Here is a 15,633-nt window from a genome sequence, read left to right as displayed (position 1 = left end):
TCTCAGCCATGTTGGTCATACCATCCTGGGCATGAACACAGTGCAGTTGTATATGAAGGTTCCAGGAAGCAGAACACCAGGTGAGTATAATCTCTTTGCATGAAAAAAAAAAATCAGGTTCTACTGCTGGAGTGTTGATTTAACTGCATTTCAGACTTTCCATGTCTTACAGCATGCCTAAACTTGATAAAACTGTACATATTCAATTTTTTTTTAAAACTTCTTGTTTCACTGAACTCTGAATGTACAAGTAGTTCATTAACTTATAGTGGATATTTCTGAAGCTCTGTTGTGCTGAGTAGTTACCATACTAACCTCTTGCATGCAATATTGTATTCTTTAAGGGGGAAAAAGAGGTCGGAACAGTATTTGTATTTTACATGCCTGGAAAGTTTGTATAGGCTTCCGAAGTAGGTCTTGTGCAGTCATAGAAATGAGTTTACTTTTACTACGTAGATTCTTTATTGACTGAGGATTGAACTCAACACTCCATAGTGATTAGTGCAGTGTTTGGGCACTGGACTAAGACTTGAGGGACCTGGACTAAATTTCAGGATCTTTTTTTTCTGAAGTACAACTTAATTCCATTAGGGATTATGGCTCAGCTTTCCAGCTGTCAAAAGAAGATAAAATACCAGCATTTCTACATTGATTTTGAAAGCTCTTTGGGACAGATTTTCTTTCCACTTGTCTATTCAGTGCCTGAAGTAATGAAGTTTTGCTACTGACTGGGACTGTAAAGAGCTATCATAAAACACAAAATCTAAGCTTTAGCATCTTGAAGCATTTATTCCTACAGAAAAGGAGCTGCTGAAGTACTGGTCAGATTCGCAAGATTGGTAGTTTCAGCTTTTCTTTGTCCACAAACTAACAAAAGCAGAATTCACTTGTCACTGGTAGCTTACTTGTGTTTCTTAACACCATGAAGCATCTAAATAGCATGTGTAAATATATGGAAATATGTACATATTTAAACTGTGATGTAGGGTTTTTTAGTAATCGTAACTTTGCATTTTCATAGCCTTACTTTCATAGATCAGTTTTATATACAGTATGTTTATTTTTCTCTTAATTTCAGGTCATCAAGAAAATAACAACTTTTGTTCAGTAAATATAAATATTGGTCCAGGTGACTGTGAATGGTTTGTTGTCCCTGAAAGCTACTGGGGTGTCATGAATGACTTCTGTGAAAAGTAAGCTGGGCGTGCTGTTTTTCTCTGTTTTTATCAAGTTCTCTGTGCCTTTCTCAGGCTTAAGGGGAGAAATAACTGAGGGTGTTGTAAGAGAACATTACTTTATGGGTTCTCTGTGTAGTCAGAGAAGTCCTAAAATAAGTCAAAGTGCAAAATCTAGAATGTAGACTAAATATGACATTTGTGCAATGTGCAGAAACTTGGACTGCCTGTGATAGCTTTGCTCTCAAAAATTAACATTAGGTTCATTATTTGTTTTTTTGAACACAGGAATGAAGGAAATACAGGACATGAGAGATTGGTAGTAGCAAATGTTCATCTATGTTCAAGATTCAAATTTATACTATATTAAGGGGGATCAGAAGTTTAGTATAAGCATAGGCTGTCTGCTACCAGTGTGAATTATGTGGCATCTATCCAGTTTTTGTAGTAGTAACATTTCCACATCAGAAAGTCCATCTCGGTCCTTGCTGTTTATCTAAGCCCTCTATCATACGTATTAAAGCTGACCTCTGCTTTTACCAAATGGTGATGCTTTTGTAACAGCTTCCAAGGCTGTTGCAGTGGAGTGATGGAATAAAGTTGTGGGTGAGGGAGTTGGGGTTTTGTTTTGGTTTTTTAGGAGCAGTGGAGTATTTTCCTAGTGATGTATGCTGTTAATCTTCATCATGATTAATGGAGGTGTTGTACACAAGCAAGTACAGAGTCATTAGTATTTTGGCATGGTTTCTTGCTGCATCTAGAGGGAGAGCTCAGTTGACTCAGACCCCAGGAGGTGTCATGGCATGCTTTGCATACACTTAAATGTTTGTAGCTTGCTAGAAGAGTTGTGGTGCACTAACTGTTGGGGAAATACTTAGCCAGCTCTAAGGCTGGGGTTTCTATGTTGTGCCTTGAGTGGATGCTTTAAAAACAAAACACACACATGCACGCACACACCGCAAAAATAAGAGGAGGAGCAATTGTGTCCCCTAATCATGCTAGTATTTACCTCGTAGCCTCTGAAGTTAACCTTACAGGATTTTTTTTTAATTTGTCTTGCCCAGTTAAAACTGGACTAAGCTCTTAACTTTTCAGAACTTTGCCAGAGCTCTGCAAATTCATCTCGGTGTCTCTGTGCTCTGTATTTTCTGTCTATCTATGGACATCTTATTTCATCCACCTTTACAAAATTAGCCATCTCAAATTGTAATTCAACTGATACAGTTGCAGTGTCTGTGATGATGACATGCCTTCTACCTCCATGACACTGTCCTGAGGGTGACAGAGAAACTAAGATCTTGGTAACCTCCTAAAATGGTCTAGAATGCCTGATAGAGGCACTGAATTGGCTTTGAAAACTGTGAACGGCAAATTATCTCTCGTGCTGCAGTATAAAAACAGGATAAAATTGGGATAAGGATGGGAGAGAAGTATGTATTTTGCATCACCATAGTGGAAGTGTTTGTGCTCAGGAAATCTATTTGGAGACGTTTCTTCATGCTTCTTGTGTGGGCAAGCTTCATGTGCATATGCTGACAGTACAAGTACATGGTTGACATTGTTCAAAACAGAAAGCATTCTTAAGAGCTGTTATGGTCTGTATATAAAATCAGTCACTGGTTATAAAGGCAGCTTTTGGGACCAGTGTCATGTTAGAGCTAACCAAGGATTTCTCTGCCTCAGCATTAATAAAATACTGGAAGATTTAAAGGAGAATAGAACATAATTGGAAGCCATGAACTGACTTCGCATGAGCAACTAGATAGTTAAGTGTTTTAATGTATTGCAGGATGTGAAATTAGGATCAGGAATTTTATAGTTGAAATTTTCATTTTGACTGGTCCTCCTGTGTTGCTGATTAGATGCAGAAAGCATTTTTTGTGGTGATAGGTTTATACATGTAATTTCATTGAAGTATCAACCACGAGTATATCTGCTGAGAAATGCTGAAGACTTTGTTTTTCCTGTTGTTTCAGGAATAATATGAATTTCCTAATGGGATCTTGGTGGCCAAACTTGGAAGATTTGTATGAAGCCAACGTCCCAGTTTATAGGTTTATTCAGAGGCCAGGGGATTTGGTGTGGATAAATGCTGGCACTGTTCATTGGGTTCAGGCTATCGGTTGGTGCAACAACATCGCATGGAATGTTGGCCCTCTTACAGGTATGGTTGAATAGTGCCTGTGCCAAACTACGTAATTAGGTAATGTACTACATTTGCCACAGAGCCTACCATTTCTTACTAATTTACCGTGCTTTACTAGATTAAAAAAGTGAACGTAATGTATTTTAAAACATTGTGTTGAAGCTTTAAGTAATTCAAAGCAGCAAAAATGCAGTCTTGCACTTATTCATTGACAGACTTTCAGAAATTACAATTGTATAGCAAACATTAGAAGAATAAAAATGTGTGAATTCATATACTCTGTCTTGTAGGCCATTTCTTAACTTTCTTCCCCAAAATTTCTCCTACCCAGCAGACTGTGATATAGGTTGCAATTGGACTTCTCCAATCTAACTTTTTCAGGACAGTGGATACATAATTGTTCTTTAGTGAACGCATCAGGAGATGCGAACAGTTTTAAAATTTTGTTCGTAAAGGTATAAAGTTTTTCAGAGCTGCTCTAGAAGTCTTTATTTTTGAACCATGGTCTTAGGAGGTTTTTAGGTGTGAGAATGAAAGGAAATTTCACAGCTAAAATGTGATTCTGTCAAGCATTTGAAGAGAACGTACTTCCAAAAACCACGTGTTTTTTTAAATAGTTTAACGTGTGTATTTATTTCTTTATGGTGCAGTAAATAGTGTATCTCCAGGATTGTATGACTGACTGATACAGAGTTCACATGTTCCATCACAGCAAATTTTGTAAAACATTTCTTTAAAAAGGGCAGGGTGCGTAGGCTGCTTAATGAAAAAGTCTGAGTCATTGCAACAAATCTCTCCAAGTGCAGTCTTCCTTTTCAAGATCACATAATTACTATAACATTGTAAAATGATTATAAAGAGTGAATAGAGTGAAATGCAGGCGTTTCAATTGTGTATATACTTTTCAAATATTTCAGATTTTAAAACTTTTTTAAATAACCCTTTTTGAAATCTTGCTCTTGGTTCACCATAGAAGTAGAACACCTTTCAGTAACTTATTTTTACAGATAATTGCTGCTGCTCTGGTATTGCATGTTCTTTTAGCATCATAAATACACTTATTAAAGGAATTTTATAGAATTCGAGTTTAGTTGGACTTAATGGATCATTATGAATGAAATTTAATCTAGCCCTAAGTGGTCTAAATTTGGATCATAAGGAAATTATTTTGGCTCCAGTTGATACTTATTTCTTAACTTGACTAATTGCTTTTGTAATTCTGTTTTGGTATAGCCTGTCAATATAAATTGGCAGTGGAACGGTACGAGTGGAATAAACTGCAGAGTGTAAAGTCCATAGTACCCATGGTTCATCTTTCATGGAATATGGCTCGAAATATCAAGGTCTCGGATCCAAAGCTTTTTGAAATGATAAAGTAAGTTTTACTTATTTGAATGTTTACTGTACCCATTTCCTCTTCAAGCATAAATAATAGTTGTAAGTTATCCTTTGTAAGACTTTTCCATTCCTAAGAATCAAGCCAAAATTATTTTATATTCTGTTTTTCAAATAATCAATTTATAAATACCATTAATTTTATTACATCGTATTTGATATTGTGGCATAGCTTTTAGAATGATCTTTTAACATGCCATAGACTTAATATAGCAGTTTACAGAAGCAGTTGACTTAGATGACAAAAGCTGTTCAGAGTACATACTATAAGAAATAACAAAATTAGGTCATCAACTCAAATATTAGAACTAGAATTTTTAGTCTTTCTTACAGCAAAGTTAAGCTTAATTTTACGTTTCCAGAACCTCTAAGTTATTGCTCTCGCGCTGTCATTTGGAGATCCAGTATAAATGTTTTAAATAGAGGCACATAGAAATGTGAAAAGCTCATTCCCTTTGCTCTTTCTTTTGTGAATTAATGCAATGTAAAATGAGAAATGAGTCTAGGGACATTTCTCATACACATATTCCAAAATTCAGGAATATTCCAGGCTCCAAGCATCTTTAGTAGTTTTCTTCAGAGCACACCTTCAACATATTGCAGCACCATTATACCTAGGTTGAGGAATGAATTTCAGCAGATATCATAGGATTGTCCTAAAGGAAGTGGGGGAATGAATTCCAAAGCAAATGGCTCCTCATGAGAGTTACTCTGTTTTTCTTAAGTCTACCAAAGGAACTTCTAGCTTGAGCATCTCTTAGTCTTTTCAACATAGTGGATCCACAAGCATCAGATCTGTTTATAATTTCGCTTGAAATGGATCTTTAAAAAATGAGTGGGTTAACTTGCAAAAAAGGGCAAAGAAAAATATTTTCTCTAGTAGGATTTATTGATGACATCTGAGTGAGACATCTTTTTACAGTAGGAATTAAATATAGGCTTGAAAATCTGTTGCAGAATGGTAGAGCTGGTGAAATGGTAACTTTGTAAGGACCAGGAATGTTGGAAGTTGAAGATGGGGAGGTTTGTAGTCACTGCAAAGCTAGATTTTGGAGTAGCATTTATGTGTGAATACTTTTCTTAAAATCTAGAAACCAATATCTAGGGTAAAGAAAATCTTTGCTGAAGGCTTGACAGTCCTTCCCCTTCAATAAAGCTATTAGTGCTTATAGTCAGGATGCCAGCTGTCATAAAAGAGAGAGGAGAAACTGAATAGTTAGAAATGAGAAACAGGGGAAAGAAGCAGGGTGTGGGAGGGAGGAAGCCAAAAAGTCCATAAAAAAAATAAAGAAGCCCAGACCAGCAGGCATATATTGTAAAGCTCAAAAGAGTTCTGGAACCTTTTTGGCAAAATATGATTTCGATATTTTGGGACCTGTTTTGCATTTGCACAAGCTTGGAGGTTTTTGCTATGGGCTTAAAAGGAGAAAAACAATTAAGCATAGCATCATTCTCCAAAAGAATATCTCAAAATATTGTGATGAAATGAGGACAAAATGGTTGGTTGCTATTGTCTTGTGGCTCATGGCAGCTGAGGTTTTTTTCTGGACACCTAAATTTTAGCTGTACATTACAAATAAACGATGCTGAGGAGGAGATACGAACTTTGGTCTTGGATGTGTTTGCTTTTTCCAGTCTAGTGAAACCACTTCCAGTTTATCTGAATGAGGCCCTCCTTCCATCCAAGTTAGTTGTCAGCCATATCCCAAGTTCCATGCTAGGCGTGCAGCGGGGAAGAAGATCCAGTGATGAGCTCTGGTTTGTAACGTCTAGCGGCAGCAACCTGAGATAGCTCTTCATTGTGGTCACCTCTATAGTTATGATGCAGCTGTCACCAGAATACAGAGTCTAGTGTCTGACCTTGGCTTTGTAAGCATACTGAAACTGCAGATACCTTCAGAAATCTCCTTAAGATAGGAAAGCAGTTGCGTAATTTCCCTGTGAATTGTTTGTCTGCAGGAAAATAGCACCAGTTGGCAAGTAGCTGTTGTCCACTGCTCCTGGATTTTATAATGTACAGAATATAAATGCGTGTGTATATGCATGTATATAAAAACACTTGAGAAATAGTGATTTCTGATACAGCTGGTTGAATTTCATGTTGAATAGATGACTTCATTTGTCATCAAGAAAAAAAAATTTATCAGTGACACAGCTGTCATCTTTTTGCCAAGTGCAGGTCTGTATCTAAATTGCACGTTGAAGATACCTGAAGTGTTTCATTAGTTTGACTTCTGTCTCTGGGGCTGCTTAGGTATCAGAATAGTACAAAAGAATAGCTCTTAGAAAACAATAAAAAGTAGTTTGGAATTCCAGTTTGAAAGACAAATACAAATACGTCTTGCTGAGCTATGTTAGAGTAACCATTGAAGTGGTAATAAACTAAAATTTGAGCATGCATATAAATAGTGGGAACCTGATCAATGATGAAAACGAACAGAACAGCAGTAGGGGAAAAATAATAGGAGGAAACTTTGCTTTTGGAAGAAATCTGAAGCCTCCTTGTATTTTTAGTTAATGTGCAACTCGGTGCTGTCTTGCTAGATAAAAGACGAAGAGCAGAAACTGAAATGCTATCATGAAATGTTTTTTAAAGATTTTTATATTAACATTAGAATCATGAGCAGGAACACAGGCAGACAGAATGATTTAAAACTTGACTGAGGAAGCGCAGCCCTCCAGAAAAGAAAAATTAACTGCAGACCTCTTAGATGGAAGCTGGAAGGACTTTTACAAATGCATCTGAGGAAGAGAATTTTAGAGGTAGTGGGAACGTGGTAATATGTAATAAAAAATTAATTCTGAAGTAACTGAAATACTAAGTTCTTTTACAAAAATAGTTTTAGAAACAGAAAAGAACATGACATAGGAGAAATTATTTTTCACAAAATCATGAAGCCAAATAAAATACATTTTGGTATCAGTAGGAAAGCTACATTACTGAAAGATAGAGAGAGGTCGGTTTTGCATTGCCGTTAGGATTATCTCCACACTTCAAAAAGTTTTACTGGATATCTGAATATTCAAACAGGTTTCTCACTGCCCTTCTAGAATAAATCAGGATTATGTCCGTTTTAAAATAACCTTCTCTTAAATATTTGAATGACTGGACATGATTTACTCATACTCCTTATGCCATACCTGTAAAGAATTTGAGAGAGATACATGGTCCAGAATTCTTACTGTACGAGAATAAAAGCAGGCCTACAATACTAAAAGCTGACACAGTTTAACTTACACATTGTGACTCTGCTAGACAACTTTTTGGCTTTCTTTAGGCTTCCCATACTTTAGGAAATTGTGATGCATTTTCAAAGTGGTCGTTCACATGGTTTCTTTCATTCTTTGACACCATGAAATGGTTAATGTTTATGTTTTCAAGTGCCAGTACTGGCATCTGAATTTTATCCAAGGAGGGGGAATTCACCTTCCAGCTATTGTTTTCAGCTTTGGTTGCAAATTTGGCAAACATTGCAGCAGTGTTATATGTGGGTTACATTTTGGGCAATTTTTTCTTCACAACTGTAACACTAGAAGACTCCTTGAAAATAACTGTTTGGAAGTCAGGAGGGGAGAACAGTGGTGGCAAGTGTGCAGGTGTACCTCCAGTTGCTCAAAGATTTCTCCAGATATAACAGAAGAGAACAGAAGCATGGTAGCTTTTAAGGTTATTTTGAAATCAGGCTATATTGTGTAAAAGAACACTACTGAATTCATCAGAAACCCATCTACGTTAGCCCAACATTCAAGTGAATTAATACATGGTCTATCACATATGGTTGGTCTTAGCATCAGTCCCATTAACATCAAACTTTGAAAGTGTTGAAGGAGTTAGAGCTAAATTAGCTGTTTAATTTTCTTGAAATTCAGTGTATGAAAATACGGTGTTTAACATAGAAACACGCTTTCCGTTTTGCACTGTTCTTACAGTGAGGGTATTAATGAAGCCATAGACTTGTTTTTAGTGAAGATGAACAGTCTTAATTGTAAAATATCAAGAGGAGAGTATCTCAGAGTAAGCCTCAGAGTCTATTAACTACTTGGAAACATGGAAGAAACATTTTTTTAAAAATACAGAATGTATATATTCCATATTTAAGACTTTAAAATGGGAGAACGATCCAGTTGAAAATGTTTTGAGAGAACTCTTGAGCACTTTGTTTTCTGTCCAATGTTTAATCTTCCCCTTACATTTTTTCAATCTTCCTTCTCCATCTAATGAGCATGTAACGTAACCACCCTGTGGAGGAGAAAATTAAAGGCTGCAGAGGCTGCAGCTCAAATAAATAAGATAGCTGAGAGCTAAAAATTACTGTAAATAACATTGTAATTTAGAAATCTGGCGACCTATTTTTCCAGCTTTTTTTTTTAGAGACCGTACGTAGCTCATACAATGCTAGAAAACAAATTAGATTTTTCTAGTGCAGAAGAGAACTGTATAAAATTGTGAAAGTAATTTTTTTTTATCCTTTACAGAAATATGGCAGGGAATTATTGATTTTAATTTGACATTTGACGATTTCTTTTCTTCATTCATAAAATAAATGGGTTTTTTTTAATCTTCTTTTTTTCTTAAGAAGGGATGTTCGTTTCTAATACCAACCTGTCTATTCTTTTCCCTTCTTTGTGGAAGAAGATACATGTTGGTAGACTTTATTTCCACTGTGTGCAGCATGATTCCTGTCAGAACTTGGGTTTCTAGACTTGGGATAACTGAAAATTTAGTAGTGTTGATAACATGGTTTTGAGGATGTTAGTTAAAACAGTTCTTTGGATAGGCTATAGTCATTTACACAAAATATAAACAGTTATTTTGAACTTGACTGTTCAAACTAACTTTTTGCTGATTAATTCATAGTTCAAAATAAAATACATCAGTTGCTTCTGAGAACACCTTGTTTTATTGTGCGTGAAAGAGCACTCATGCGTTCCAGTCAAAAAATGAAAGGTGCAGCCTGTTGGCAGGGCAAGGGGCAGTACTGAAATGGAACAAACCTATCCAGAGGTTCATAAACATGGAGTCTGACTGCTATGTAAGTCACGGTCGTTCTTATTAACCAACTGTTTCCGAAATCCCGGAGGAAGAGGAAACTCCAGGTACAGGGTCTTGGAGGAAATTTAAGCCTACTTGAATCTTGCTGTAAATCTGAACATTGAACTGAATATACAACTGATTGTGATTGCAGGTACTGCCTGTTAAGAACTCTCAAACAGTGTCAGACACTGAGGGAAGCTCTGATTGCTGCAGGAAAAGAGATTGTCTGGCATGGGCGAGCAAAGGACGAGCCAGCTCATTACTGTAGCATTTGTGAGGTCAGTAAAAATATGTGTTGGGCTTGTGTCCTACTGTATTCTTTATTTAAATTCTGTTCTGTATTTTGTTCTTGCTATTGTAATTTTGCTTTTAGGCTGTAGCATCTACAGTATACTGTAAACACATACATGTGATGCAGTTCTGTCTTCAAAGACCTTATCAAGCTGTTTTTGCTGTAGTCTCCGTGTTGTTATTCACTAGGTCGATTTTCAATTCTCAGTATAAAAAGTTGTTATCCCTTCCTTCATATAATTTGATCTGCTGAGTTTCATTTTAAAGATGTATCTGTCTTCATTTCAGAAGTCAACAGCAGCCCTAAAAGAAAGAGAATTTAAGTATATTTTCCTCACAGGATATACTTTTTTGCTGAAAGTTTTGATTCTACTTACTGTTAATAATTCCTTTAAGTATTGGATAATAGTTTTCATGAATCTTGAAAGACATTAAAATTTTCCTACCCCCTGAAAATCCGTTTCTAGTTACCTTCTGACTGAGCCTCTTAAGCAGGACGAGCTTGTGACTGAATAATAAGGAAATAAATCATTAACTTCCTTTGCAGACAAATTTTAAAAAGGAAAATTACGTATAATTGTTATAAATCCCCACCTTACTGAGTATCCCCTATTCAGAGTATGAATCCTGCTTTGTCAGTATTGACCAGAAGCTTTCCCATAGCGCTGTTCATGCAGACCTCCTAAGTGTAATATTAGTGTTTTTACAATACTTCACTTCTCTGCCTGAGCCTTAGGAGGATAGATTTTCCCTGTACTAATCTAATTTTTCTCTTTGCATGCACATGATAAGGGTGTAAATGTTAAATAAAATACAGTTTTTATGATTTAACTTTTAAAAAATGAAATTCTAACAGTTGGCTTTCTGTTTCCTATCTAATAGGTGGAAGTCTTTGATCTGCTTTTTGTCACTAGTGAGAGCAATTCTCGAAAGACCTATGTTGTACATTGCCAAGACTGTGCACGAAAGATAAGCACGAACCTGGAAAATTTTGTGGTGCTAGAACAGTACAAAATGGAGGACTTGATGCAAGTCTATGATCAATTTACATTAGTAAGTCAAATTAATAAGTGGGTGCATAAGTACATTATTTGTAAAGCAGTTGTAGACTGTCTTGGTACTCCACTGTATGAGTACCATGGACTTTCTGGTTCAAATGGAGGTATGGGTTGTGTGTGATGTTTGCAGCACAAAACGCTGAAGAGTCAGAATTATGTGAAATAGTACTGTAACTTACTACAGATCGTAACCGCTGAGTTTACAGGAAAAGTATGATGTTACAATTCATAAAGTTGTGGCTTTAAAAATCCAATAGAGATCACCTGAAGACCATAACTGGATCAGATGGAGATGGGAAGAATCAGGACAGTGAAGCTTGGAGAAACTAGCACCAGGTTCAAGAGCATCTCTAATACATTGGTTGTGGTATGAAGTCAGTATAGCAGCAGAGCATCCTATGCACTCAGACTCCTTCCTTCCCCTTCCCCACCCATCCCCTCCCAAATCAGCACTGTCCTTCTGCTTAGCAAGTGGATGCTCTCAAACAGTTCTGTCTTTTGGCTTGGGGCCTCCTTTGCATTTCAATTTAAAGCAAAAAGCCTCTTTGCCATTATAGCTTTGTGCTATGTATGGCAGCCTCCTGCTTTGAACTGTGTCAGCACAACTGTCCTAACATTTCACCCAGGTTTCATTGTTTCAGGCAAAGATGGCTTGTTTGTTATCACAATGAAAGCGATGCTGGATTTATTTATAAGCCTTGCCTTTCTGTCAAAGGAGACAAACGTTGGACTGAGTATTATGCGTATTTCCTGTTGAATTAAATACAACAGCCCAGAAGTGGCTGTGCCTTTTGATTCATTTCCAGGTGCTGCAGAAACTGTATGCTTAGACAATTATTTTGTGTAATGTTAGCGTGATAAGTTGTGACCTTTTGAGCCAAGGCCTCAAGGTTCAGTAGCAGCGGCTGGTGAGAGTGCAGGACCATGTTCTCTGAATTTAGTTCTTTTCATTGGTCCTACCGAGCCTGAGGTGGTTGAACTGCAATTCATACTTCTAAGAGCCCATTGTCATTATAGTTTGTGAAATACTGCGATTTCCAAGTGATGATCTGTTATAGAAAAGCATATAAATAAACACCTCTTCTCAGATCCATCATCCAGTTGAGTGAAAGTGGGCAAGAACGTTTCTGTATGAAAAGAGGTGGGAGGGATGGGTATTTTGTTGTCTGTGTTTGTATCGTTATATAGATAAGTGATGGTACTGTCCCTAGAACAAGGGTTCTCAACCTGTGAGCAGCTCACTCCCCTATCAAAGCCTATACCTGCAGCCCTAAAGGGCATTAATTGTTCTCCTGTGAAATTGGTGTGCTCATTAATTTATTTTAAAGGGGATACTGTCTCAATTAAGAGGAGTCATAGCCTAAAAGTGGTATCCTGCAGATCTAAGAGAAGAAATGAAGTTTGTTGCAGGTCAGAAGGGAAAGATAATCTCAGATGGCAAAGGTGCAATAGGTCTAATAGAGAGGCTCTGTTTGGGTAAAGTACTGGGAGCAAACATGGGGATCAGCTACTGTTAGTGTTTCATAGGTGGGTACTATGGTATGATTTAAAGAGTCTTTAAAGACTGTGAGCAGCTCCTTGAAGGGATTCCATGTCATGAGAGACTGGTGAGCAGGAAAAGAGGAGAAGGAAATGCCATCAAAACTTCAGTATTTTGATGGTAATGCCACAAAGTGCAATACTGGGAAACAGGTGTCTTCTAGACCTTGTCTCCTGAAAGCAAGCAGGAACAAGACACGTAGCTTACTTCTCTCTTGAGGCACTCAGGTGTTGTCTTCCAGGATTAAAACAAAACAAAGCCAAAAACAAACAAGCAAAACACAAAACCCAACTTTGTCCCCATGTCAGAGAATCTGAGACCCTTTCCACAGATATCCTAACTTCATGGTTATATGTTATTGTTTAGGTAGAGAGGGAAAAATGAAGGCATCTGAAGAGTCACAAATGGACAATCTCTCCCTACCCCCACTGGTAAACAGGTTGAGAATCCCTGTTTTAGAGTCTATAAAGATGTCTCTATACTGAGCTCTCTGCGGCCACAATGGGAGTTGTTTTGGCAGCTTACATTGTATTAACACAGACATTCCCACAACATACTCCAGTCTGCAGTATAGGCGAAATCCTAATGCAGAGTAGTTGTAAAATTTGCATTGTATTTGAGTAAGTTGGAAAAAAACCCCCAGTATCCACCTCAAAGATTCTGAAGTGTAAAAACAGTAGTGCTTGTGACTTTAAACTCTCGTGGTTACAATTTGTGCAGGTCTCGGTTAAGCAACTGAGTTTTACACCCTTGTAGAAAAGGTAATCTAATGTTTTCTTTTTCAGGCTCCTCCATTGCCATCCTCCTCATCTTGACATTTTTTCATGGACATTAAATGAAAACTTTTCTGATATTCAGGAAGTGACCCAGTTCTGCACCACTGATTTTTGTAGCTATCCCGTAAGGCTGCTGGCTGAAAGCTGTGTCTATGCAACCTTCCAAGTGCGGAGTGTCAACCAACTGGACAGGAGAGAGCACTGCCTCCTACTCCAGAACTCAAAACAAATAAAGCTCATCCAGCTGTACTTCAAAAAAATAATTCCATGTTTTGTATATATCTGACAAAACTGGCAACATTATACAGACTACTGACTTGAAGACCACCTCTTTTGTATTTCTCTGTTTCTGGGCTGATGAGTTGGTTTCATCCATTTTTCCCTTTCAGAATTTCCCTTGGAAAAAGTACTAGCTTAGCTGGTCATTTCTTTGTAAGGTAGTTAGAAATTTTAAGTCTTTCTTTGGGCAACTTTTTTTTTTTTAATGTGAAGAGTTAGGTGATATAAATTTTTTACTGCTTTTATGTTTTTCTGTCTTGTTTTGAAACCATGACGGTTACACTTTTGGTTCCTAAATAAAATTTAAAACAATTAACAGCCAAGTCACAAAGATAAATGGGTTGCACATAGACTAAGGAATAAACTTCAGATTTGTGATTTTTGTTTCTAATCTTGATGTAAATTTACACTATTTATAAATACATATTTATTGCTTGAAAATATTTGTGAATGGAATGCTGTTATTTTTTCCAGATTACCTGCCATTGAAATTTTAAGGAGTTCTGTAATTTCAAACACTACTCCTATTACATTTTCTATATGTAAATAAAACTGCTTAGCATTGTACAGAAACTTTTATTAAAATTGTTTAATGTTTAAAGTTTTTCTATTGTTTGAGTTTTAAAAAGATTTTATGTACAGTGCCCAGTTTTTGTTCTTTTTTTGAATCTGATTATATATATATTTTATATATACTCTTGTGCTTGTGTATATATATAATATATATAGAAACTCGAATATAAATATGTGTATAAAGATTTAGAGACTAAATTTTTCTCGTTTTAAGTTTTACATCTATGGTAGATTTGAGGTGTCTACTGTAAAGTATTGCTTACAAAAGTATGATTATTTTTAAAGAAATATATGGTATGTATCCTCAAGACATAAAATGACCTTCAGACTGGTTTATTGTTAAATTGCACTTTTTGCAATAACAGACCAATAAATAGTTGCTGCCAAAATGTAGTAGTAGAAGATAAGTAACAGCTAAACTTTAAAGCTCTTCAAGAAAGTACCAGCTTTGACAGGAAGTTTGGCACTAGTTTTAGAGGAGGAATGAAAAAGGTGAACTTGAGTTTGGGTGGGGATATTCTCTAGAATTCAACCAAATTGCAACTTATATATTACAGTATGTTCTATTAACAGTTTAAAAAGTTAAGACTGAGTCATCTTGGTGTCATTGTTGACCCCAAAAAAGGACATTGTTTTGTGGTATTCTATTGTACTTTCACATATTTTGTAATACGAATTCACTGGTAAATTTTTGAAGCACTAGGTTTATTTAGGACAAGTTTATAATATATCATTGTAACAGTTTGCAGTTTTAATGATGGTATTTATTTTAAGTTGCTCCTCTCTCATTAGCTTCTTGAAAATGCATTAAATCTAAATTTCAAAATTGTTAGCTTTCGTATCGATCAGAGTTGACTGATGCAGAAGGTTCTGCACCGAACAGTTTCTCATAATTTCTCATTAGTGGAGTATGTCAGTGATTGCATTGTTAAATTTTTTGTAATCAATGTGAAGTGTTAAAGGCACAGAGCATGCTAATAGTTTCTTTTGAACAAAAAGAATCGCCTCTTAACATTTGTAGCTTCAAACGAAGGGTGTTTTAATGAAGAATCAGTACAGCTTGTCTAATGCTGTTACTACAGTTTAACCATAGTTATAAATGGCTTTCTTGCTAGTTCTTACTACAGTTGGACAAAAGAGTACAGAGGTTAAAGAAGAGCAGAACAAATGCTCTTGCCAGCAGAATTACCAACTAGCAGTTAGGAAGTCAGTGTTTGCAGTTCTGTAAAGATGTAAGTCTCAGCTCTTGATAACAAACTCGACAAATAATTTTTTTTTTTACTTATGTATTTTATGCAGTCATAAATATTGTAATCTTGACAAACCATGCTGCAACTGAAAAGCTACTCCTTTACAGTAGTCTTA

General features: G+C 36.3%; 1 protein-coding gene across 1 annotated transcript; it reads left to right on the top strand.

The window, feature by feature from the left end:
• Positions 1–49: 49 nt before the first annotated feature.
• LOC104542026 (lysine-specific demethylase 6A-like) lies at positions 50–15,376 on the top strand. The gene is made up of 7 exons (XM_010186212.1): positions 50–80; positions 1,079–1,193; positions 3,152–3,339; positions 4,555–4,696; positions 9,903–10,029; positions 10,925–11,095; positions 13,426–15,376. Exons 1-7 carry the CDS (start codon positions 53–55, stop codon positions 13,453–13,455), a joined length of 801 nt encoding a protein of 266 aa, XP_010184514.1. The 5' UTR covers positions 50–52; the 3' UTR covers positions 13,456–15,376.
• Positions 15,377–15,633: the final 257 nt, after the last annotated feature.

Source organism: Mesitornis unicolor, unplaced genomic scaffold (genome assembly GCF_000695765.1).
Source record: "Mesitornis unicolor isolate BGI_N332 unplaced genomic scaffold, ASM69576v1 scaffold51876, whole genome shotgun sequence".
Taxonomy (NCBI): Eukaryota; Metazoa; Chordata; class Aves; order Mesitornithiformes; family Mesitornithidae; genus Mesitornis; species Mesitornis unicolor.
This window is presented reverse-complemented; position numbering and strand designations above follow the sequence as displayed.